This window comes from Pelobates fuscus, chromosome 13 (genome assembly GCF_036172605.1).
Source record: "Pelobates fuscus isolate aPelFus1 chromosome 13, aPelFus1.pri, whole genome shotgun sequence".
Lineage (NCBI taxonomy): Eukaryota > Metazoa > Chordata > Amphibia > Anura > Pelobatidae > Pelobates > Pelobates fuscus.
Genome location: NC_086329.1, coordinates 18,559,983 through 18,585,502, shown reverse-complemented (window position 1 = coordinate 18,585,502; position 25,520 = coordinate 18,559,983). Strand labels below are relative to the sequence as shown.

Below are 25,520 nucleotides of genomic sequence, written 5' to 3'. Positions count from 1 at the left end.
CTGGAGGCGAACGCCACCCTGGCCAATCAGCATCTCCTCATAGAGATGCATTGAATTAATGAATTTCTATAAAGAAAAGTTCACTGTCTCCATGCAGAGGGCGGAGACACTGAATGTCAGTCACACTGTGCAGCACTGCCCCAAGAAACACTTCTAGTGGCCATCTGATGAGTGGCTACTGGAGGTGTCCCTAAACTGTAATGTAAACACTGCCTTTTCTATGAGTGTCTACATGCCTGCAGGGAATGATAATATTCACCAGAACAAATACTATAAGCTGTGGTTGTTCTGTGACTGTAGTGTCCCTTTAACTCCTTTTCCAGTCTATTTTTTTTTTATTCTTTACTTCTTTTAGGCTCCTCTGTGGAATATCCTGCTTAGTGGAAATTTGTTTACATTTTATAGTTAAATAGTGTCATTAACTGCCATAAGGTCGATACATTGTAATTACTATGTATCTTTTTCTACTATTTGATAAAGTTAACTAACAGGGTTTCAATGCTGTGATATAGAATACCTACAGTGCAGCTGTTGTCTTCATTTACTGTACCTCCATATTAGTCCGACCAGACACGTTATGGTTAGTCTAAGGACAGGACTGAGCCACACTATCAGCATTTGGACTTTTTAATATTTAGTAGATTTAGTGAACCTAACCTGAGACAAGTGATCACTTTTTGGTTTTGTTTGCGAACGTGTGTGGGGGATTTCTAAATCATTATAATAGTCTTTTCAAGTTTTTTAAGGGCGAGCACCACTTTATTTATTCCTTCATTCAAATTGGAGTTTGTTCTACGAGTAAGGTGAGGGTTAGGCCCTAAATTTGGAGGATTCATTTGTTACGTCCCTCACTATTCACCCTTGGTGGGTCGTCTCTATGCTTTGTCTAACCTCCTCCTTTTCTCTCTCCTCGGAGGCCAAATCCACGTCCACATCCAAAATTCATGATATGTCTTTTTCTTTCCAATTTCCTTTTTAGAATCACGAAGATATGGAGTGTCCGTCTGTTGTAGTGGCCTGTCCTCATAAATGTAGTGTAAAAAGCCTTTTGAGAAGTGAGGTAAGTGAATTTTCTGTACGGAATACTTTGATCTCTACCTGCTGACCAGAGTTGGTTCAGTCTTATGTATTTTACGTGACTGTCACGCTCTTATGTGTCTTATGTGTATCTGCAAAAACAAAATGGCTTCCAGGTTCATGACACAATCTTTTTGACTGGAAGCAAGGAGTAATTCGCTAAATAAAACCTTTTGTTTTAAGTCACTGCTCAACTTCCCAAGACACATAATTTCCTAAAGCATGGACTTCCTACCTGTAAGAAAAAAAAAAGATAAACATTCTGAATGCTGTGTTCTCACTTTTCAAGATTATCTAGCAAAGTTATTTTTAAAAACATGTTTCCTTCCTTTTTGTTTTTGGAACGTATTTCCCCATAATTTAACTGACCTGTTCCTGCTCAGATTCTCGTAATGTTTTACAACATGCAGCGGTTGGCTAATATGAATGTCTATGGCTCAGTCCAGAAATCATTGTTTGCCTTGCGGAGAGCTGAGGTAGAAAATATATCCGTTTTAGACTTAGATTTTTTTTATTTTTGTGCTTTACTAATCAATATATTTCCCAGGTGTCATGTATGCCTTTAAACAGTGGTGGTCAAAAGTAGATCTCCAGCTGTTTTAAAACTACAACTCCCATGATGCCTTGTCAGCCTAGGTAGTTCTGCTACATCTGAAAAATCTCTTTGCCTGCTTTTACTTTAATAGCTGTATGCCTTGTATGAATATATAGAAGGTGAATGAAGTGTCTCTGTTGATATAATAAACAGCCTTTAAAGCTGTATTAGAAAGCAATTATTTTCCTCCGTCCTTGTGGGTCACCGCTTTAAAGCAATCATGTGACTTTATCTTTACTCAGCTGCCTATTTAGTTGTGGTTTTGTTTGTACTGTGTCATGTGTTCTTATATCACATGCTTTATATCACAACTACAGGGCTGTGGATTTCAATGCACTGCATTATTAAGTGACTGTGTGTAGTGCGTCATATAAACGTTACAGGAGCCATTGACTAAAACAGGTATTGCCGGCAAACACAGAATATTTAAATCAAATTGGTGGATTGGGAAAAATGTCAAATACTTGCTTCTTTCCCAGGTGTACTAAATTCGCCAAATATTTGAAATGTCTTTGACCATTCACAACCATTAGCAGTTTAGGGAACCCTGGGTATGGACATGTATGCAAAGCACACATTTCAATCATTAAAGAAACACTATCACATTACTAATACAAATGCTATAACTAGTGTTAGGAAAATAGTCCATAATATCAATTATACACTAGGCTCTGTTTTAGCAATTTCCTAAAAGCAGTCTTGCCCAGTAAGTAATCAAATGTCACAGAATTTTCTTGATGCGGCTCCGTCACCTTCTGGGATCTTTGCCCCTGATGGTAACATTGCCACATGCGGTCCAGTGTCCTGGGGGTGCATTAGAGAGGAATTATACTACCTGATGCTGTCCTCTGCATGTGCATCAATCTTTAGCAACTGGTGCATGCTCCAATAGTCCACATCAGTGCTGTGCTGACACATGCACGAGAGTGCAACACTGATGTCCGGTGGAGGAGCCCACGAGACCATGGTGTGTTAGCCTAACGATTAAAAGTTAGTCCCTGGTTTATCTTCTGATATCTTTTGACTGTGTTGGGATTTCCTAGAAATTCCTACTCCGTCTTCATGAGAACTTCATAAAGTTTACAACAGAAACACTTTAAATTAATAAGAGGGCATCTATGACCAATTCCTCATCATTTTTTCAGCTTTTAACAAAATAAGCCATATCTATGGAAAAAACAAAAGCAATTATATAAAATTGAGTTGGTATAGGTCTGTATGCTGTGCCTTTTGAAACAATTTAGCACATGGTTATTATGTTGTCCATTACCTGTAGACAATGTTAAAGTGATTTTTTTTTTTCTCTGTTTTTAACTTGTCCCATGCAAAGTCCTTTGAAGTAAAACCTAAATAACTTGCTACATTATGTATAGTTTGCTGTTTACTGCATTGGAAGAATGTGTCACGTTTAGTCTTTGTAATGTGTATTTTCATATTGAATTCTGTTAAATATGTATGTTTGCTTTGACTCTTTTCCTGTGTCTGTGTGTTGGTTTTGTGCTTTTACCAAAACTTCCCTTTCTTTTTCTCCTGTTGCAGTTGAATACACATTCATCTGAATGCGTTAATGCCCCAAGTACCTGTAGTTTTAAACGTTATGGATGCAATTTTAAGGTCAGTATTGAAACATGTAACAAACCACCACCACTTCGAATTTGACACCTCCCATTGCATCCCTGATGTAAGACAATTTATTTATGTGACCCTTTGTTTAGAGCTTGTGCTTACATAACCAAACCCCACATTGTGAATTTGATGATCTGATAAAGCAAAATACAGTGGGGAAACAGATGGATAATTAAAACAAAACCCACAGAGCAACAGATAAGCAGTTCCCCGGGCATGACTTGGAAAAAGCAATATAGGTTTATTTGATTTACTACATAGTGCCAAAATACTGTGAGCCTGTTTAATATCCATAGTAAAAGGGTTCACAACTTTATTTGCATTTTACGGTGTCCATCTGAACACTTAAGTCTCAGTGGTGCATCACTGAAATGGTTTAACGAAAAATCTTCAGACCAGCCATGCGATAAAGTTGACCTGAGCACCTTTTCTTCCTATGCAGACTGTACGTTATGTTTGTAATTAAGATTATTTTCTAAAGTGCTGGACCTCTCTCTTTTAGTCGTAGTGAGATGTGAAGACAGCGCTTTCTACAGCTCCAAAACCTTACTCTTTAAAACCGAGATTTGTATAAAGATATCAAGTACATCCAAACTATTCAAATGTATATGTCAGCATTCTGCCTCTCTACCCCCTTCCCTGCCTCCACTAGAAACTCTGTTGATGTAGACTGAGTAACAGAACAGAGCACATCATAGATTACCTGGAACATATAAAAAAAGTCAAGGTAATAGGTAAAAGTTAGAAGGAAGAGGCCAAATGGGATAATGTACAGGTAAGACAATCAAAGACATAAAAATAATAATAATAAAACAGTAAAACAGATGCCCAAAAAGGGGAACAGAATGAGTCCCAAAATTAAAGTCTTTCTTCTTCCTTAGATTTGCTACTCACCAGGGATGCTCAGGGTCAGTAAATATGTAAAAAGAAAAGGATTCCAATAGTGCAATAAGTCTAAAATAAAGTGCAGAGATAAAACAATTCCAATTACTCACATGTAGTAGAGCTAAGACCAGCTTTAGTATGATGTGCATGCAGGGGTTTTCCTTCTTATATCAAAGAGTCAGACCATTGATATTATTGTATCCTTAGTTTGATTCAACATTCAACGCTTACTTTTGGTTTGTGATTGCTGTGAAATGAATAACCGGAGCAGCTAATCCCTATCATTCTTACGTTTCTATTTCTGCCGTGTCTTAACTCTGTTCTGCTTGTAACCTACCCGCGTTCCTTTGATTGTGAGTTAATTTGCTGTGACCAAAGAGTAGTGGCTTTTTGTTCCATTTGCTTTCATTTGTTTAAAAAATGTAGCTGCAAGTATAATTTTTATAAGCAGCATTCCTTTAATAAGTGTGTGTATGCTTTTACGTTTAGAATTTCTGTGTTTTATGTGCACAATTTATTATTGCATTAGAATGAAATTTCAGATGATTACCAATGTTTACACCTGTATAATCTATTAGACCTGAAGAAGTGCATCCATTAGCTACTCGCATGTATTCTGCATGGACAGCCTTTTTTATAGGCATTTGATTAATTGTGTGAACCAGAGTAATGTAGCAAATTAAGTGGAATGCTAAAATGGAAAAAAAAATGTATGTATGTATGTATGTATGTGTATATATATATATATATACATATATATATATATACTTTCAAGACCAGTGTATGTATAAATATTGACTACAGGGGCCAGGGACTTGAAATAAGACTTAGCTTTTATGACCTTATTTTAAATAAAAATGTCAAAGCTTCAGCTTGATTCCCTCAAGATTTCATCAGGGAGGGAATCAAGCTGAATCGTTTACATTTTTATTTAAAATAAGGTAATAGAAGCTAAGTCTTATTTCAAGTCCCTGGAGTGCCATCCTTTTATATCATTTTGTATTTTGGCTGGGCAATACGGTAGTTTTGGTGGAGTGCAGGATTTATATATATTTATATATATACAGGGAGTGCAGAATTATTAGGCAAGTTGTATTTTTGAGGATTAATTTTATTATTGAACAACAACCATGTTTTCAATGAACCCCAAAAACTCATTAATATCAAAGCTGAATATTTTTGGAAGTAGTTTTTAGTTTGTTTTTAGTTATAGCTATTTTAGGGGGATATCTGTGTGTGCAGGTGACTATTACTGTGCATAATTATTAGGCAACTTAACAAAAAACAAATATATACCCATTTCAATTATTTATTTTTACCAGTGAAACCAATATAACATCTCAACATTCACAAATATACATTTCTGACATTCAAAAACATAACAAAAACAAATCAGTGACCAATATAGCCACCTTTCTTTGCAAGGACACTCAAAAGCCTGCCATCCATGGATTCTGTCAGTGTTTTGATCTGTTCACCATCAACATTGCGTGCAGCAGCAACCACAGCCTGCCAGACACTGTTCAGAGAGGTGTACTGTTTTCCTTCCTTGTAAATCTCACATTTGATGATGGACCACAGGTTCTCAATGGGGTTGAGATCAGGTGAACAAGGAGGCCATGTCATTAGATTTTCTTCTTTTATACCCTTTCTTGCCAGCCACGCTGTGGAGTACTTGGACGCGTGTGATGGAGCATTGTCCTGCATGAAAATCATGTTTTTCTTGAAGGATGCAGACTTCTTCCTGTACCACTGCTTGAAGAAGGTGTCTTCCAGAAACTGGGAGTTGAGCTTGACTCCATCCTCAACCCGAAAAGGCCCCACAAGCTCATCTTTGATGATACCAGCCCAAACCAGTACTCCACCTCCACCTTGCTGGCGTCTGAGTCGGACTGGAGCTCTCTGCCCTTTACCAATCCATCCATCTGGCCCATCAAGACTCACTCTCATTTCATCAGTCCATAAAACCTTAGAAAAATCAGTCTTGAGATATTTCTTGGCCCAGTCTTGACGTTTCAGCTTGTGTGTCTTGTTCAGTGGTGGTCGTCTTTCAGCCTTTCTTACCTTGGCCATGTCTCTGAGTATTGCACACCTTGTGCTTTCGTGCACTCCAGTGATGTTGCAGCTCTGAAATATGGCCAAACTGGTGGCAAGTGGCATCTTGGCAGCTGCACGCTTGACTTTTCTCAGTTCATGGGCAGTTATTTTGCGCCTTGGTTTCTCCACACGCTTCTTGCGACCCTGTTGACTATTTTGAATGAAACGCTTGATTGTTCGATGATCACGCTTCAGAAGCTTTGCAATTTTAAGAGTGCTGCATCCCTCTGCAAGATATCTCACTATTTTTGACTTTTCTGAGCCTGTCAAGTCCTTCTTTTGACCCATTTTGCCAAAGGAAAGGAAGTTGCCTAATAATTATGCACACCTGATATAGGGTGTTGATGTCATTAGACCACACCCCTTCTCATTACAGAGATGCACATCACCTAATATGCTTAATTGGTAGTAGGCTTTCGAGCCTATACAGCTTGGAGTAAGACAACATGCATAAAGAGGATGATGTGGTCAAAATACTCATTTGCCTAATAATTCTGCACACAGTGTATATATATATATATATATATATATATATATATATATATATACACTTTCAAGACTAGTGTATGTATAAATATTGATTACAGGTGGCGAATCTTGCATGTAGTAATACTTCTGTTTAGATCATTTGATATTGCCTGCCTTACTTAATTGTGAATCATAATACCGTGACTTGTATCCTGCTTTTCATTAACTTAGTCCGCAAAAAAAAAAATCAGGCTGTCATACACTGGAATAGATGTACCCTAGTATACGTATATGTCAAGTGCTTACTTTCTAACACTCCTTTCTCTTCTGTAACGTACCTTTATTGCCTCAATAAAAGAAAGATTAACAAAAAAAATATTGATTACTATCGCCTTGTTTTCAGGGAACAAACCAGGAAATTAAGGTGCACGAAGGAAGCTCAGCCGTGCAACATGTAAACCTAATGAAAGAATGGAGCAGCTTCTTAGAATCTAAGGTATCATCTTTTTATTTATTATTTTTCATTATTACTGGAAATGTTTGATTAAATCAGGATGAAATCACATTCGTTTTTTTAAATGTATTTATTTAATGTCTACCAGCCACCCATCTATGGTGCTTGTTTGCATTCTCAAACTTTATACTTTATTCACTCAGCTTGTTTGTCCTTTAAACACTAACCTTTGCCTTTTATGAAAACAGTTAGATCTGATATTCTGCCAGGGTTTTGCTCTTTGTTAACCTGCTATGTTTTTATGCCATTTCTAAATGACTGGAAATCCCAGGATCTGACATTCTGCGATATTGACTAACCACATTATGGTGCGTGCTTTGTAGTTGCCGAGGTCAGCAATAACAAAAACGAATGACTGTTTATATTCTTCGTCCTTCCTATTTGCAAATCTGCTTATTTCAGAGGGGATTTTCTTTTTCTTTTCTTTTTTGGTGTTTTTTCCTGATTTTATAGATTTGATTTGAATTATCTTTCCCAAGATCACATTGTGTGTCGCAACATTTCCAATTAATTAATTGAAGTGAATCATGTGTATTTTTTTTTTATTTAGTCTGGAATGCATCCTGTGCATAATCTGATATAGAAGATGAAAAGACAAATTGTTTACAAATAACAATTGCAAAACTGGTTTAAACCTCTTGTGTATGGAAAATTTCCTTTCTACTACTCAAAGGGATAATTTATCATATTCATATTCATGGTATCATATTCCACTGTGATGTATTTTTTACAGATCTGATAAAAAGTATGCATCAGTGCTAAAACATGTGGCTGGGTTTAATATATATATATCTCTGGAGGTGGCCTTATTGAAAATGTTCTAGAAATAAGCAGGTCTAGATTTGAGGCTCTAGCCTACCTAAAACACCATCAAATCCCTGGCACTTGGAAGAACCTTCATGCACATTAAGGCCCAAGGTTAACCTCAAGTTGAATAATTCTAAATGTGAGTTTCTAAATGTTTCTCTCACGGAAGGTAAGGTCGATTCAATCCGCACACAGTTCCCCTTTCAGTGGTGCTTGGATCAGAAGAAGTGTTTGGGAGTTAGGTCACATCTGATCCCACTCAACTTTTACTGAGAATTCAAAAATAAAGAAAGATATTAAGAAGCGCAACTAGATACTTAAAAAAGGAGTGCTCCGTACAATTTATTTAAAGGACCAAAAAGAAACAAATGTTTCGCGTTTCCCCTTGAAGAACTTTTTGGCATTCACAAAGGGGAAATTTTGTGGTGCAAAAAAATAAATGTCAGGGTTATTCACTAAACTCTTAATTGTTCTGAACTAAAGGCTAAATGATATAATTCAGATTAAAATAGCCATGCTGTGACTATAACTATGTTGGAGAATTCTTCACATTAGCTATGTTTGCCTAAATTTTACTATTTGGATTTTTAATTTGCTAGAATTTTGAGTTCATGAAAGCACCCCTGTTCATTATAGCTGTTCCAGTCCCTCTGGCTTTTGAAAAAATAAAAAGCAGTTTTTCAAGAACCAGGAGTCTCCTGAAGCTCACCCATTCTGCCACGGACATGATAATGAGGAAGTGACCCTAAATGAAGCTAAAAGCGATTTTTTCACAGCCAGATCCTGTTAACCTGTACACAATTTTGCCTAGAAAAAGAGGAAGTGATACTTCCTGATTATTACTTTAACGACAAAGGGGTGCAGAAAAGACCCCAGGTTTCTTTTAAACCACTTAAAAAAATACAAATAAAGTTTTACTCAAGTGACAGATGTTCACATATAGGCTCCTCGCACCGTAAGCTGTAGTCGTAATGGTGCGTGGACTGTGCTTTTAATACAAAGGCCTTCAGCATGACGAGTCTATGAATCTGAAACAACACTAGTTGTGACGTGGAGATAAATGTCTGTTCTTCGGTGTACTGTTCAAATTAAGGCGAACAGAAGGAGGCGGTGGTAATTGCTCAAACAAGCTTACTATCAAATGTTATTTAAATTGTGTGCAACAAACCTGAACACCACTTTTTATGCAAACCAGCCTTTAAAATCACTTTGATTCAGTTATATCCATTATTTTATTTATTCTATTTTATTGTTGCCATATTCATTTTGCGCAGGTTGTAAAGTGAAATCCTTAAAATACTGTATATATATATATATATATATATATATATATATATATTCTGCTTTTTATCCTGTGTTACAACTAAAGGCCCCTTTTCCCCTCAGTAACCTTATGAAACTGGAAAAATGCTTTTGACATAAGGGGTCATATCTAATGCCACATGACCATTCTTCCACAGATATTTTACTTTTTTTTTTTTTAATTTTTTTATACCAGTCATTTAATTAAATGATCCTAAATTGTCTCAAATTTGCCCCTGGTTAGGAATTATTATTAGTGAAATAGCCCTCTCCAAAAAATAGCACGTGGGGAATTCCTACAAATCCCCTTTAATCAGGGGAGCTTCAGTCCCTACTGATTCTGTACTTGGAGTGTGAGGAGGTGAAATACAATCATTATCTGGGTAAGAGGTGTAAATGTTCATGACCCTTCCTTGAAACCTGGGAAAATGGGTGAAGGGTGATCAGATTTAGTGTGTGCAGTGAGGTCACCTACAGTTGACAGGACTTCAAGCTTCCTGTCTCTTGAACCAAGACACTCTGTCCTCTAAGCTTTACCCTCTCTCAACCCATTTATTTAATAAAGTATTCTAAATCCCTACCTCTCCCTCCATCCCCACCATAATAGATTAGATTAGCGTGTTTGAAGGATTGAGACATTAAGCACATGGTAGGTATAAATTGTATATGTTTATAAGTTTTATATTTTTTTAACAAAAAAAATAAATATATATATATATATATGTGTATGTGTGTGTGTGTATGTATATATATATACATATATATATATATATACATATATATATATATATATATATATATATATATGCCTTGTGAAGCATTGCCAGTAAAGTCATTGAATAATACTCATATCTTGCTTATGGTCCTTTCGCACCAGTGGATTAAATCATTTGCAGCTGATGGTGTATGTTGGGTATCATTTTTCTTTGTCTCCGTTCTATGTGAGTAAATCGTAGCCGCCACTGACTGTTTTTACGACACATTCGTGCATTGCAATGGGTGTCACTGCGTATTGTAATAGTTTGCCATTTTTCATCCGCTGATGGAGTTAAAACCAACCCCCCTGGTCTCATGAACTCCGAGGCTGTGATTGCTCTCTTCCTCGTTATAGCTAATTAATCTTCCAAGAGTATTTTTGTAATTAACAGCCATGCCAGCCCTTTTTATTCTGTAACTCAATGCTTGACTAATAAGCTAATCTTCAATTTATACTGGAAGTCTAATGGCCATAGAATTTGCAAAGCTATTTTTCTACCTTAATATTGACATAAAAGTAGAATAAAATCACTGCATGTTTACACTCAACTACTCCTGTTTTTTCCTCCTGTAGGTATCCGTATTGCAAAATGAAAGCTCAGAAAAAAATAAAAGTATCCAAGTATTACATAATCAGATGTGTAATTTTGAAGTAGAAATCGAACGGCACAGAGAAATGCTCCGAAATAATGAAATTAAAATTCAACAACTACAGGTAATTCTTATCAGACAGGAAAAAGTAGATCTGTGAGATTTCTTTGGAGTGTTTGAGTGTTACGACGCTTCCAATGCACATAATTGAAAAGGTTGTAGAATCTCTGCAATTGTGTACATCAAAAGGCATGTTTGGCCCTGGATTACGGATATCTATTCTGATGCAGGGGATTCGCCAAACACAGGCTTTTGTATGATCTGGGACTGTAGCTACCAAGCACCATTTAGTTCTAGTCTTGAGTGTGACGTAGCTTCCGAGGGAAAATAGTGCTGACATCTCTTCACTTTAACTCACAGTGATCATCCAGAAGGAGGCGATGGATATCCCTATTACACTGTATCACAGAAGCAGTAAGACTACACAACACAGTTACAATCAGGCCCGGACTGGCCATCGGGCACACCGGGCAAATGCCCGGTGGGCCGCGGTGGCCAGGGGCCGAGGCCGGCAGGGGAAGTCCCAGGATCTCCCCTGCCGGTCTATGCAGGGCCGGCACTATCTGAGCGCCGGCCCCGCTGTTTTCAATGATCTCCTCACCGGCCCACTTAAATAGAGCTGCGGCACATGCGGCTGGGGAGGGAGGGAGAGGACCCGGCGGAGCTCTATCTTGCAGCTCCGCCGGGTTCCTCTCGCGAGATCCGGCGCGTTGCCATGGCAACGACCGGATCTCGCGAGAGTGAGAGTTCACTCACCCACTGGACCACCAGGGAAGATACCAGCGTGCCGGTCCCCCCCCCCCCACCTCCCAGGCTAAAGGTAAGAAGGGAGGGGGAGGGGAGGGGGGGGGGACATAATGCTACACTCAATCCCTTCTAACATTCACGCACAATCACACACAGCACTCTCACTCCCATCACACACAGCACTCTCACTCCCATCACACACAGCACTCTCACTCCCATCACTCTCATTCCCATCACACACAGCACTCTCACTCTCATCACACACAGCACTTTCACACACAGCACTCTCACACATCACACTCAGCACTCTCACTCCCATCACTCTCATTCCCATCACACACAACACTCTCACTCCCATCACTCTCACTCCCATCACACACAGCACTCTCACTCCCATCACACACCGCACTCTCACTCCCATTATTCTGACTCCCATCACACACAGCACTCAAACCCATCACAGCACTTTCACACACATCACTCTCACACACATCACACTCAGCACTCACACACATCATCCACAGCACTATCACACTCAGCACTCTCACACACAGCACTCTCACACACATCACACTCAGCACTATCACAAAACACATCATACACAGCACTATCACACACATCACACTCAGCACTCACGCACATCATCCACAGCACTATCGCACTCAGCACTCTCACACACATCACACTCAGGACTCACACACACATCACACTCAGCACTATCACAAAACACATCATAAACAGTACTTTCACACACATCACACTCAGCACTCACGCACATCATCCACAGCACTCTCACACACATCACACTCAGCACTATCACAAAACATATCACACACACACAACACTCTCACACACATCACACATCACACTCAGCACTATCACAAAACACATCACACACAGCACTCACACACATAACACACAGCACTCACACACATAACACACAGCACTCTCACACACATCACACTCAGCACTCACACACATCATCCACAGCACTATCACACTCAGCACTCTCACACACAGCACTCACACACATCACACTCAGGACTCACACACACATCACACTCAGCACTATCACAAAACACATCATACACAGCACTATCACACACATCACACTCAGCACTCACGCACATCATCCACAGCACTATCGCACTCAGCACTCTCACACACATCACACTCAGGACTCACACACACATCACACTCAGCACTATCACAAAACACATCATAAACAGTACTTTCACACACATCACACTCAGCACTCACGCACATCATCCACAGCACTCTCACACACATCACACTCAGCACTATCACAAAACATATCACACACACACAACACTCTCACACACATCACACATCACACTCAGCACTATCACAAAACACATCACACACAGCACTCACACACATAACACACAGCACTCACACACATAACACACAGCACTCTCACACACATCACACTCAGCACTCACACACATCATCCACAGCACTATCACACTCAGCACTCTCACACACAGCACTCACACACATCACACTCAGGACTCACACACACATCACACTCAGCACTATCACAAAACACATCATACACAGCACTATCACACACATCACACTCAGCACTCACGCACATCATCCACAGCACTATCGCACTCAGCACTATCACACACATCACACTCAGGACTCACACACACATCACACTCAGCACTATCACAAAACACATCATAAACAGTACTTTCACACACATCACACTCAGCACTCACGCACATCATCCACAGCACTCTCACACACATCACACTCAGCACTATCACAAAACATATCACACACACACAACACTCTCACACACATCACACATCACACTCAGCACTATCACAAAACACATCACACACAGCACTCACACACATAACACACAGCACTCACACACATAACACACAGCACTCTCACACACCACACTCAGCACTCACACACATCCTCCACAGCACTATCACACTCAGCACTCTCACACACAGCACTCACACACATCACACTCAGGACTCACACACACATCACACTCAGCACTATCACAAAACACATCATACACAGCACTATCACACACATCACACTCAGCACTCACGCACATCATCCACAGCACTATCACACTCAGCACTCTCACACACATCACACTCAGGACTCACACACACATCACACTCAGCACTATCACAAAACACATCATAAACAGTACTTTCACACACATCACACTCAGCACTCACGCACATCATCCACAGCACTCTCACACACATCACACTCAGCACTATCACAAAACATATCACACACACACAACACTCTCACACACATCACACATCACACTCAGCACTATCACAAAACACATCACACACAGCACTCACACACATAACACACAGCACTCACACACATAACACACAGCACTCTCACACACATCACACTCAGCACTCACACACATCCTCCACAGCACTATCACACTCAGCACTCTCACACACAGCACTCACACACATCACACTCAGGACTCACACACACATCACACTCAGCACTATCACAAAACACATCATACACAGCACTATCACACACATCACACTCAGCACTCACGCACATCATCCACAGCACTATCACACTCAGCACTCTCACACACATCACACTCAGGACTCACACACACATCACACTCAGCACTATCACAAAACACATCATAAACAGTACTTTCACACACATCACACTCAGCACTCACGCACATCATCCACAGCACTCTCACACACATCACACTCAGCACTATCACAAAACATATCACACACACACCACACTCTCACACACATCACACTCAGCACTATCACAAAACACATCACACACAGCACTCACACACATAACACACAGCACTCACACACATAACACACAGCACTCTCACACATCATCCACAGCACTATCACACTCGGCACTCTCACACACATTACCCTCAGCACTCACACACATCATCCACAGCACTATCACACTCAGGACTCACACACATCACACTCAGCACTATCACAAAACACATCATACACAGCACTCTCACACAGCACCCTCACACTGCACCCTCACACACATCATACACACATACTGCACCCCTCACATACACACAGAACCTCCCCAACACACTGCACCACACACATACACAATACTTCCAAACATATATATATATATATATATATATATACACACACACACTACATTCCTGACATACACACTCTGGATCCCCTATACACACACTAGATTCCTTGAAAGCAAACACATACTACACCCCTAAACACACACTCTCTACAAACACTACATCGCATATATACACACACACACTATAGCCTGTATGCACACACTTGCTACATCCCCTATACACACATTCTCTACAGCCCCTAGCCACATATGCATTACATTACACCACAAACACAACACGACTAAAACCGACCTTATTACACAATACCACACCACAATCAGCTCACTCTATACACACACACACACAATCCCACAAGCAGGCTCCAAACACAGCACGATACTCTTTCCTGGCATTTTTGTCTCCTGGTATCCATTTATAGAGACACCAGAGACAAGTTGCAAGGAAACACAGTGCAAGCATGTTATTAAATTTGCTTGCACTGTGCAGAACAAATACAGGGCTTTTTTCTAATGCTAGAGATCTTTAGAAGAGCTCTGCGCATGGTCTGCCCTGGCCTGCACTTTGTGAAGGGGGCGTGTTTGTCGTTAGTGACGACAAAACACACCCTCTCTGCCCCGCCCCTTCTTAGTGGGCCGCTCTGATAAAAAAATGCCCGGGCCGAATTTTTATCCCAGTCCGGCCCTGGTTACAATATTAAAGGGTTACGCCAAGAACCATGACCACTTCAGTGATTTGAAGTGGTCATGGTGCCTGGAATCTGTAATTGAAGTGTTTTGCTATGAAACACAGAGTTGAACCCTTCTGCTGACAATGGTGTCACTCGACCTCTGGCAGCGTAAATGGGGTGTCATTAAACAGCATGTCTCTCTGCAAAGCACACTAGGGACAGGAGTCTAATGGTGGCATGACTGATTACCTACAATTCATGCTCACAGAGTCATAGAATTAAAGCAGCACATGGTCACTTGCCCCCGACTATGTGATTCCCTCGGAAAGTGTACTGTAGATGGCTAGTTCTCTTTGTTAGAATCATCTGTGTCGGTGATATCTGGAGATCGATCCATCCAATACTTGAGAAAATTTGAGTGAACATCTCTGCCAGGTTTTGACAACAGGTAGCTCTTCAGATTTTGTGGAACCAAAATGCTCATGATGCTTTGCTAGCTTAAAATGACATGCTTTTAGCTCTCCAACTGGGAACTACTACTCCCATAATGCTGTGTGAGCTTTTACATTCCTGTAGACTTGCAAAACATTGGGATTTCCCCATCAACAGCAGATGGTTTCGTGTCTGGTCTGAACTTATTGCGGCCGTTCAGCAGCTCCAGGTGTTTGCATAAACCTTAATGCAGATATTCTGAGGGATTATGTTCATACATTTCACAGCTTCGACCTCCTGTTGTGAAAGGATTGGATTAAAGAAACAAGGTTAAAATTGTTAAAGTTTTATGTTTCTGCTTTTTAATTTAAATTTAAAATAACTCTTCCTCTAAATATGTTAACTATTTAACAAAATAACAGAGGTCACATTAAATCACCCTGATATTTAATTTACCGTTAGTTGCCCATTTAACATTCTCTGTGTATTCCTTCTGTTAAATATGTATTCCACCTTGAGCCTGTATCATTGAGGAATGAAGTACATTATATATTATATCACCTCTGAAAGAAAAATCCCCCCACTCCGCTTATTATAATAATAATATCAGAACCACTCATTTTTGTCAAATCAAATGAGAAAGTGAAAGAAGTCCAACCGGCATGCCAGCTGCTCTCAAAATTGGTATAGTCCACTCCGCTGCTGGGAATCGGTCCTTAAATTTAATTTATTCAAAATCCCTTCTGTGTTTCACCCCCCTATGGTTTGCTATCTCTGTAAAAATGCAAATGTTTTCAAAGAAATCACCCATTTCAGGTGTTTGTGAAACTCAGTCGTCAGAATGAGATCTCACGGTGGCTTCTAGTATTAGAAGTACCTTGTTCCATCTCTTGGAGGAAATGATCTAACGTTCTACCTAGCTTTCCTGCATAGAGAGAGGACTGCTTCTCTTTATGATGTGGGGATGTACACTGTATATTAGCAGACGAAGAGGAAGTCCATTGTGTGTAGTTTGCATGTTGGGGATTTACCTGTTCATGTCGCTAATCTATTACTGTTTAATGTTTGAGTTAGCACCGGACATCCGGGGTGATGGTTACTTTTTCCCAATTCACAAAGAAAATATTCAAAGGAACCTTTTGATAGGACAGTAAACTTTATGTACAGTAAATAAGGGGAACAGAATGCATACAGTTGTGGTTTGTTTGTTTCCTATTATTTTAATTATATAACCTTCATTAAGCATCCATGTAGACCTGGGAGGTAGAAATGAGTTGCAAGACTGTATAAAACTGTTTTTAAAAGGATAGTCTAAGCCAGGGGTAGGCAACCATCGGCATTTCCAATGTTTTGGACTACACCACCCACGATGCTTTGCCAGCATTATGGCTTTGCAAGCATTGTGGGAGATGCGGTCCACAACATCTGGAGTTCCAAAGGTTGCCTACCCCTGGTCTAAACTACTGTTTTGGAAGTATTGACACTTACTGGATCACATGGGCACCTCCAGTCCTTGCCTCGAATATAGCTAACAGGGAAATTCTTACTTTCATATAAGGGAGATGAATTCCTACCACTAGGACTAAAATTGATGTATCTGTTCTGAAAGGAAACTTCCATTTTAAATATATCAGAAATATTTTGGATGCATCTGGAAATTCCGAAAATGGTTTGACAGTTACCCCGAGGGATGGCGCCAAGGGACGTCGGCTTAGAGTGCTTTTTTGTTTTTCTGGACTGGGTCACACAAATTTTATAGATGACATTAACTTGGCAACCAGTGGTTGAATTGTAAAATTATCTCCGTGAACTATACTTCATCTCCTATATGTGATATACATTCTGTGAGCAAATCGATTAAACTGTGAGACGAGTCTTCATTGTGAAAAAACAAGGGGTTCATTGCACTCAACCTAACATGCTTAAATGGGGTGCTGCTGGGGAGGAGGGGGGGCAAATACATACAGTAAAAAATGAGAAACCAGCGCACTCCCAATCTACTAAACAGCTACTTTTGTGCTGACAGATTTTGTAGGTTTTATTAAAAACACCTAACCTTGGCAAAAAAACAATGGGGATTTAGTTACATTATATGATCATACATTGCATAAGCCTGCCACAACATCAATGTACCCCATATTCGGCAGGTCTTGTCTTCACTGTACCAGAAAGGACAGCAACAGCATTGTTATTATTTGAGAACCACTGAAAATACAATGGGGTTCTTATGTTGGGCTTTGGCCAGAGTTATGAGCATGTGCTATAGCAGGTTGGCGTACAGGGTTTAAACACAACAGTGTTCATGGTATAAAAACAGACTATTCTGAGCCATGGTTAGCAGACCAATTTTAAGCTACCACAATAAAGTGTATATCCACGTGGAATTGTTATCTCCAAGCTTCCACTTTATATGAGACAGAGATTAAAGGACACATGTCCTTTTAACCTGACAAATGAAAGGAAATTTCTAGGTTGGTGGTACCCAAGACAGTAGCCACTTAAACTAGTGGTAAGATTTTACATGAACTGGTTGGAGATAATCCCGTATAGATATGAAGATTACAAAAATAAAAATAAAAAAAAAAGTCTTAATTTCGTAAAACCTGGTTATAACCTGCTGAGATGCTATTAATACAGATACTATCTGGTTATCCTACATGGTATTGTAGTAGTGCTGTGATATTTGCTGTTGAACATGATTTATCAACTTGCCTTTAATAAAAATAAGTTAAAATTAGTAGTTTGATGTTCGTTCAACCCTGTGTCCTGGATTCATAATTTAAAATGTACCTATGCACATATTATTTGATTGCAGTTTACAGAATATATTTTCTGAACGCTACATTGGGCTGGGTATATTTCTATCAAACATAGAGATAAAATGTGGTACCTTTGTAAGAAGCAAGGAGCCTCACGGCTTACTGAAGGCCATGCTATGGTGGATTGCCCCTACTGTATTGGACAATCACCTTTTCATTTTTAGCTATCTGAAGATTTGATCATTCTAGATTCTGAAGCTTTTTGGGAGGAATTCAAAGGTCTTCTGAATTTCTGCCTTGGAGCATAGAGAACCGAAGCACTTATTTTCAGTGTTTCCTTTGTTGATTACCATAGTAACCGATACTTTTTTTTTTTTTTACCGCCAGAAGCATGACTGGAGAGATGACAGGATAGTGAGCGTCTGTTGTGTCTTCTGTGCTTGGTAGTAAATGAACATAGTAAATTGGACAATTTACTGAGAATGAGGAAGCTCAATGTTGGTCACTGGGAATCCAGGGCTTTCAATGTAGATATTTATTTACATTTAATTACATTTCCTGAAAAATCCTTTTAGAAATAATTTATCCATAATCTTTGAAATAGCGGGAGTAATTTTAGCAGAATGTAGCTAAATGTTTGCTGCACAAACATATGTGCTAACAGGAAGCTGGAACTTGGGCTATCAATAATGCTAAACTGGTTATAGTGTCACTAAAAAGGTAACAGACCATTTTGTCAAATATGTAGTGCTCTAAATTCTACGTTTATTACAAAAGAAAAGGTCTGATTGTATTGTTTTGCTGTTTGTAGCGAGTGATCGAGGGCCAAGCAGAAAAGCTGATAGACCTTGATAAGGAAATCCGAAGTTTGTCCCAAACTGGAGAGGATTCGGATGCCTTTAAAAGTACTATGGAGTCGTTACAAGCCCGTATAAATCAAATAGAAAACACTACTAAAAGTGCTGCTGCTTGGAACCCTGGTAAGACAAAATGTTTAACAATATTGCCATGCTGTTTTGTCTTGTTTTCTCTATTAACTCTGTTTGTTTAGTTTTCTGTATCTCCAGTTATCACTGTTTCTGTTTTCTATCTCTGTTTCTCTATCTATGTTTTCCTCTTTATCACATTGTTATTTTACTTGTTGCCCTTTTTACTCAGCTTTTATATTTGCTTGCCCCCTATTAGGTGTCTTAGAAACGCAGATCAACCGGCATGACCAAATGCTGAGCGTTCACGATATCCGTCTCGCTGACATGGATCTTCGATTTCAAGTTTTGGAAACCGCAAGCTACAATGGAGTGTTGATCTGGAAAATCCGTGATTACAAAAGACGAAAGCAAGAAGCCGTCATGGGAAAGACTTTGTCACTATACAGTCAGCCCTTTTACACTAGCTATTTTGGTTACAAAATGTGTGCAAGAGTCTATCTCAACGGAGATGGCATGGGAAAGGGGACCCACTTATCTTTGTTTTTTGTGATCATGAGAGGGGAATATGATGCGCTGCTTCCTTGGCCTTTTAAACAGAAAGTAAGTTTAATGCTGATGGATCAGGGTCCATCACGACGTCATCTAGGAGATGCTTTCAAGCCCGACCCAAATAGCAGCAGCTTCAAGAAACCCACCGGTGAAATGAACATTGCCTCGGGCTGTCCTGTGTTTGTAGCCCAAACTGTTCTTGAAAATGGGACGTACATAAAAGATGATACTATTTTTATTAAAGTGATAGTGGATACTTCAGATTTACCAGACCCCTGATACTGAATTGTCAAGCATGCTAGTTGGGAAAAAAGGCCAGCCCTACATTTTGTACGACAGTCTTCAACATGAGGTCCCAAGGATTAGAGGACCCGTTGTCCTGGAACAGGAGCCTCAAGAAATAACGTCATAGGGTTCGATGCACAAAACCGCAACATTCTGTGCAAAGTATACCTCTCTGTGTTGTCCTATGAAGAACGTTGAAAAGAACAAGGAAGATTGAAGGATCCGAAGTAATTTTGCCTTATGCAAATAAAAAGGATGTACTATTAATTATTATTATTATTTTAATTTTATTTTTTTAAGGGGGGAGAGGGAAATGAGTATGCATATACCCCCAACATTATTGCTCGAAGGAGCGGTGAGTCATTTGGTGGGAAGCCTAAAATATTTTTATCATATCCAGCAAACATAATGTATTTTGCGAATAGAACCAATCTTTAGGAGTAAATATTTTTCCGTCTGAAAAAGAGATTGCAATATGTATTTTCCTACTAACTCATTTGATTGTTGGAGGGCCCAACAACTTATATACGGTGGTCTGTCTGCGTAACACAACCAGAGGCATATGAAAGGTTCATTCTGCATGGGCTGCAGTCATTGTATTCAACCCCTCAAGGTGCATTTAGCGTAATCTTCAGTTAAAATGACAATGCTTTTGTTTTGGATCTGTGTACTATAAGCACCCATGACAGGTTAATGTGGATTTTGCTTACTTTTTTCAAGCAAATAGGGTGCTTGCTGTGCAGTTCTATGTTAATTGTTGTGTTACCTTAAAGTTCTAGCACCAGCCTTTAATTTTCCTTATGTTTTTTTTCTGATCACAGTAAAGCTCTAGAGTCAGTGATAGAACAATTGTAAAGATGAGCTGCGTGTAGTGATATATCGTTTATTTTTTCGGTAATCATACGATCGTGGATTTTTTTCAGAATTGCTAATTAATCCGAAAATATTCACATAGCAAATTTGATACCACTGACATGAAAAATAGACACAAAAAAAGGCCCTTAAAACAAATTGCGTGTAAAAGTTCCGCACCACTATTTATTTCCAGCATGCGAATACTGAAGGCACGGATGCAAAACTCCTACTGCTTTAGAATAAATAGGTCTGGCTGTATAGAAAATGTTCTACCATCATTCTCATGCACTGACTTCACTCCCTTGTTAAAGTTTAATGGAAACGGCCGGTTTAAATCTTAATAATTTCAGAAGTGAATTTTACTATATAGGACATATAATATTAGGGTTGCTTTTTAACTGGAATTTGAATGAGAGAAACCCAAAATATGCATAATTCTGCAATATGCAACAATTCACCATTTCACTCATAAATAACTTACAGTGGTAAAACAAAGAAAAAAAGGTAGTAGTTATTTTGTATTGTTTATATATAAATACGATATATTTTAGAACACAGAATCCTCTTTAACCCCTTAAGGACCAAACTTCTGGAATAGAAGGGAATCATGACATGTCACACATGTCATGTGTCCTTAAGGGGTTAATAGCTTTTAGTGTGCTATGAGGCTGCTCTAAATTACCCCTTAAAGACCCTTGATTTAATAATTTAATCGTAACAAACTAGCTTTTAAAGGGGAACCATCCCTTCCATAGTTTTTTTTTTACTATTATGTCAACTTCCCTTTATTTTGCTATATTTAATGAATTTGTATGTTGTGCGGCGTGAAAAGCAATGTTAAATATAGAAATCCACACTTCATTTTCCTGTAACTGGGCGCCTCCATCTTGGTTCCCTGTCAATCATTCTTATAAGCTCTGCCCTTTGACCGAGCAGAGAGCCTGTATGCGGAGAAGAGGAGAATGCAGCTAATTTTTTTATTTCCCTTTTTTGTCTGCAATGTTTGCCAAAGATATGCTTGAACTGAACTGGATTGTGATGTAATTTGCTTTAAATATTTAATATAAACATAAAATTAATTAGGAGCATCTAATGTAAAAAAAAACCTGTAAATTATATGTTATTTTCAATGAGAAGTGATGGTTCCCCTTTTAAGATCTTGTATGAAAATGGAATGTCCCACTTAGTTAATTCTACAAGACCGGTATAGAGCTGTTACTGTTAAATAAGCAAGACTTTCCACACTGTAGCCCGTAGCGAGTAAATATCATTGGTCTTTAACGGAGTTCACGAATCCCATATATAAAATGTCTGCAGTTTATAGTGAGGGAAAACGTATGAGTTATACTGTGATCAAAAAAGCAGAATCAAAGGTAAAGGTGCTCTTGGCTCATTTACAGTACACCTCTCACGCAGCACTTTATAAATATTAAGCATGTGATCCCTACATTCTGCCACCTAAATTGCTAGCAGATGTATCGATACATTTTTATTTCTAAAGACTTCAAATTTTACCGTTATGCCATTGACGTGGAGGTGTAATCTGTAACCATGTTGCTGATGTGGGTTTGTTTGCATTTTGTTCTAACATCACGTAAATTGCAATATCCCAAAATGCCTTACATGTAGCCACACACTAAGTATTGTGGGAGGGAGCATTGCGCATGCATGGCTAAAGAACGAAGAAGGCAGACTTCACATAGTATCATTATTTAACCTACACCTGAATGCTGCTGTCTTGGTTACAATTTGCATAATTATTTACCAGTCCGCGGCTGGCTGATAAATGTGTGAGTTGTAGTTCAAGAACAGCTAGTGGATCGGCTTTGACGCACGTGATCTGTATTTTTCCAGGCTGTTTTCCAAACACAGCGTATAAGGGAAAAGCAAGCCTTTGTTACCTGCCCATTTTGTGGTTTACCTGTCTACTTTCCATACAAAAGGATTAATTCACTAAACAAAGAATTGTGGTGCGTTGAAAGCTGGATTGCCAAATTTAGGTTTCAATAGCCAAGCTGTGACTTTAGATGCACTTGAAAGGTTTTCCAGTCCAGCTAAATTTTGCAATTCTCTTTTCAATTCACTCTAATTAATACAATATTTCCCTCAATTGCCTTATGTAGTCTTAATTCACCAACTTGTTATATTTATATGCAGTGTATCCATTGCCAACTGATATTTTCCGTAGCATTCATTAAGCATATTATCAAGGTCACAGATAAATTCTCTCATGTCATGATAAAACTTTTTTTTTTTTTTTTTTTTTTTTTATGCCTGGGAATGACGCTGACATTTCTTAACACAATTAATAGCAAACTGTCTGTTATTGCTCTAATAAGAAATGGTGGTGATTCCTACCATTATATATATCTCTCTTTTGAAATGTAAACCAGTAGTTTGCGAAAGGGTTACATTGTTGGATAGGGAACTATGTTCGATGCTGTGCATCATTATCAGGACTTATGAGTTTAACCCTAAACTAGGGCATATGTTGAACTTTGAAGTTCTCAATAAAATATTTAAACAGTTTCTCTGGTTGTGCCCTATACATCTAAATGTCTCCATGTAGTGTCTATAGCGTTAACATTGCAACTGCGTTAAACATACCGGGGCAGGAGGCTAGCTGGGTATGGTTTCATTGTTATGAATAAGCTGTAAATGTAGCCTCATGATTCATTTTTACAAATATCACCCATCACCCATCACCCATTCACTACTAAAGTTTTATTCATTTCATATTTTTATTCATATTTTATTTATTTCATGGAACATTCGTGTGACACATACAAGACCTAGCTGGAACATAAACAATACAAACTGCCATTCATGAATACCTAAAAAATGTGAATTTACAGAATTTGTATTTTTTTTTCTTTATTCTTTTAAATCCAGAAAGAAATGAAAGGGTTGTAAAGTATTAGACATTATGTTGCATTCCTAATCTTGCGATACAACGTAGTTTCAAAGGGTGATTTTATAATGTGCAGTCCATGCAAAAGAAAAAATCTACTGCTATTTTTAGGAATGCAGATTCCCAAAATGCCATCAGAATGTAATAATACAATAAATCAAGTTGTTTGGTTAAAACCAGGCACATGCAGTTTAAAGTAACTTGCAAGCTGTTGTTACAGCCTAAAAAATAAGCCATGATAGTGTACTAACAGCTTTATTACACCCCCCCTGGTGCTATTCAGCTACTCTTTACATGCAAGAGGGTGACCTAATCTACAGTCCCTCTGCATTAGGCAGAAGGACTAAGCAGAGTTATGTTGTAGAAATGTGACCAGGATTTAAGCAGAGGTCGAGGTAAGTGGGGCTTTATTTAATTTGATTTTGCATTGTTGCACTGCCTATGCATTATAGTTAAATTCAGAAAATTTATTTAAATTAAAAAAATTATCATGTTTAACACCATCGCCATCCCATACACCATCGTCATCCGTAATATAATGTTCAGGACAGAATAGTGACAGACTGCGTAGATATAACTAGAAGGTTTAATTCAGAATAAAAATACCCAGATTATTTTTCTGCGACTTGTTTTCAGGCTGAAAAATACATTGAAAGGAGTGGTTTAACTCCTTAGTAAGTACACCAAATTCATAAGAAAGTGGTATAAAGATGAATCCTAAATATTCCCGTGTGCTATATGGTTTGCAGTTGTATTAAAAACAATGTGTATCAAAAATGTTATGTACATTTTAAAGGAGCACTATATGGTCAGGAACACAAACATGTATTCTTGACCCTATAGGGTTAAAACCACCATCTAGCCACCCGGGTCCCCTCATGCCTCCCTATATATAGTAAATCTTATTTGTATTCAAGCCTGAAGCTGCTGGCTTTGTCACTGTTTCCTTTTGGCTGAGACTGACAAAGAGGCAGATCAGGGGCAGAGTCAGCACAATTCAAACACAGCCCTGGCCAATAAGCATCTCCTTAAAGAGATGAATTGAATCAATGAATCTCTATGAGGAAAGTTCAGTGTCTGCATGCAGAGAGAGGAGATACTGAATGTTTGGATGCATTTTAGGCAGCCATGACCCAGGAAGGATCTCTAACAGCTATCTCAGGAGTGGTCAGTGAAGTTATCACTAGGCTGTAAAGTAAACAAAGCATTTTCTCTGAAAAGACAGTGTTTACAGCAAAAAGCCCGAAGGTAATGATTCTACTCACCAGAACAAATTCAGAACAAATTCAAGAAGCTGTAGTTGTTCTGGTGACTATAGTGTCCCTTTAATTTGGTGAAATTCCTCCTTTTGGCTTAGTTATGGGATACTGTCCTGTCTCTTATGATCATAGCACCGGGAAATGGGCCTTTCTCTCTCGTACCGGCTCTGCAGGACCGGAGGGGAGATCAGAGATCTCCCTCCCCGTCCC

General features: G+C 38.9%; 1 protein-coding gene across 1 annotated transcript in view; it reads left to right on the top strand.

The window, feature by feature from the left end:
* The window catches only part of TRAF3 (TNF receptor associated factor 3), a 97,788-nt gene extending 76,111 nt beyond the window's left edge, over positions 1-21,677 (top strand). The window contains exons 6-11 of the mRNA XM_063440101.1: positions 980-1,060; positions 3,212-3,286; positions 7,152-7,244; positions 10,702-10,842; positions 19,334-19,502; positions 19,708-21,677. Of these exons, the coding sequence (XP_063296171.1) occupies positions 980-1,060; positions 3,212-3,286; positions 7,152-7,244; positions 10,702-10,842; positions 19,334-19,502; positions 19,708-20,279 (1,131 nt within the window). The 3' untranslated portion in view covers positions 20,280-21,677. The remainder of the gene's footprint in view (positions 1-979; positions 1,061-3,211; positions 3,287-7,151; positions 7,245-10,701; positions 10,843-19,333; positions 19,503-19,707) is intronic.
* The last annotated feature ends 3,843 nt before the right edge of the window (positions 21,678-25,520 follow it).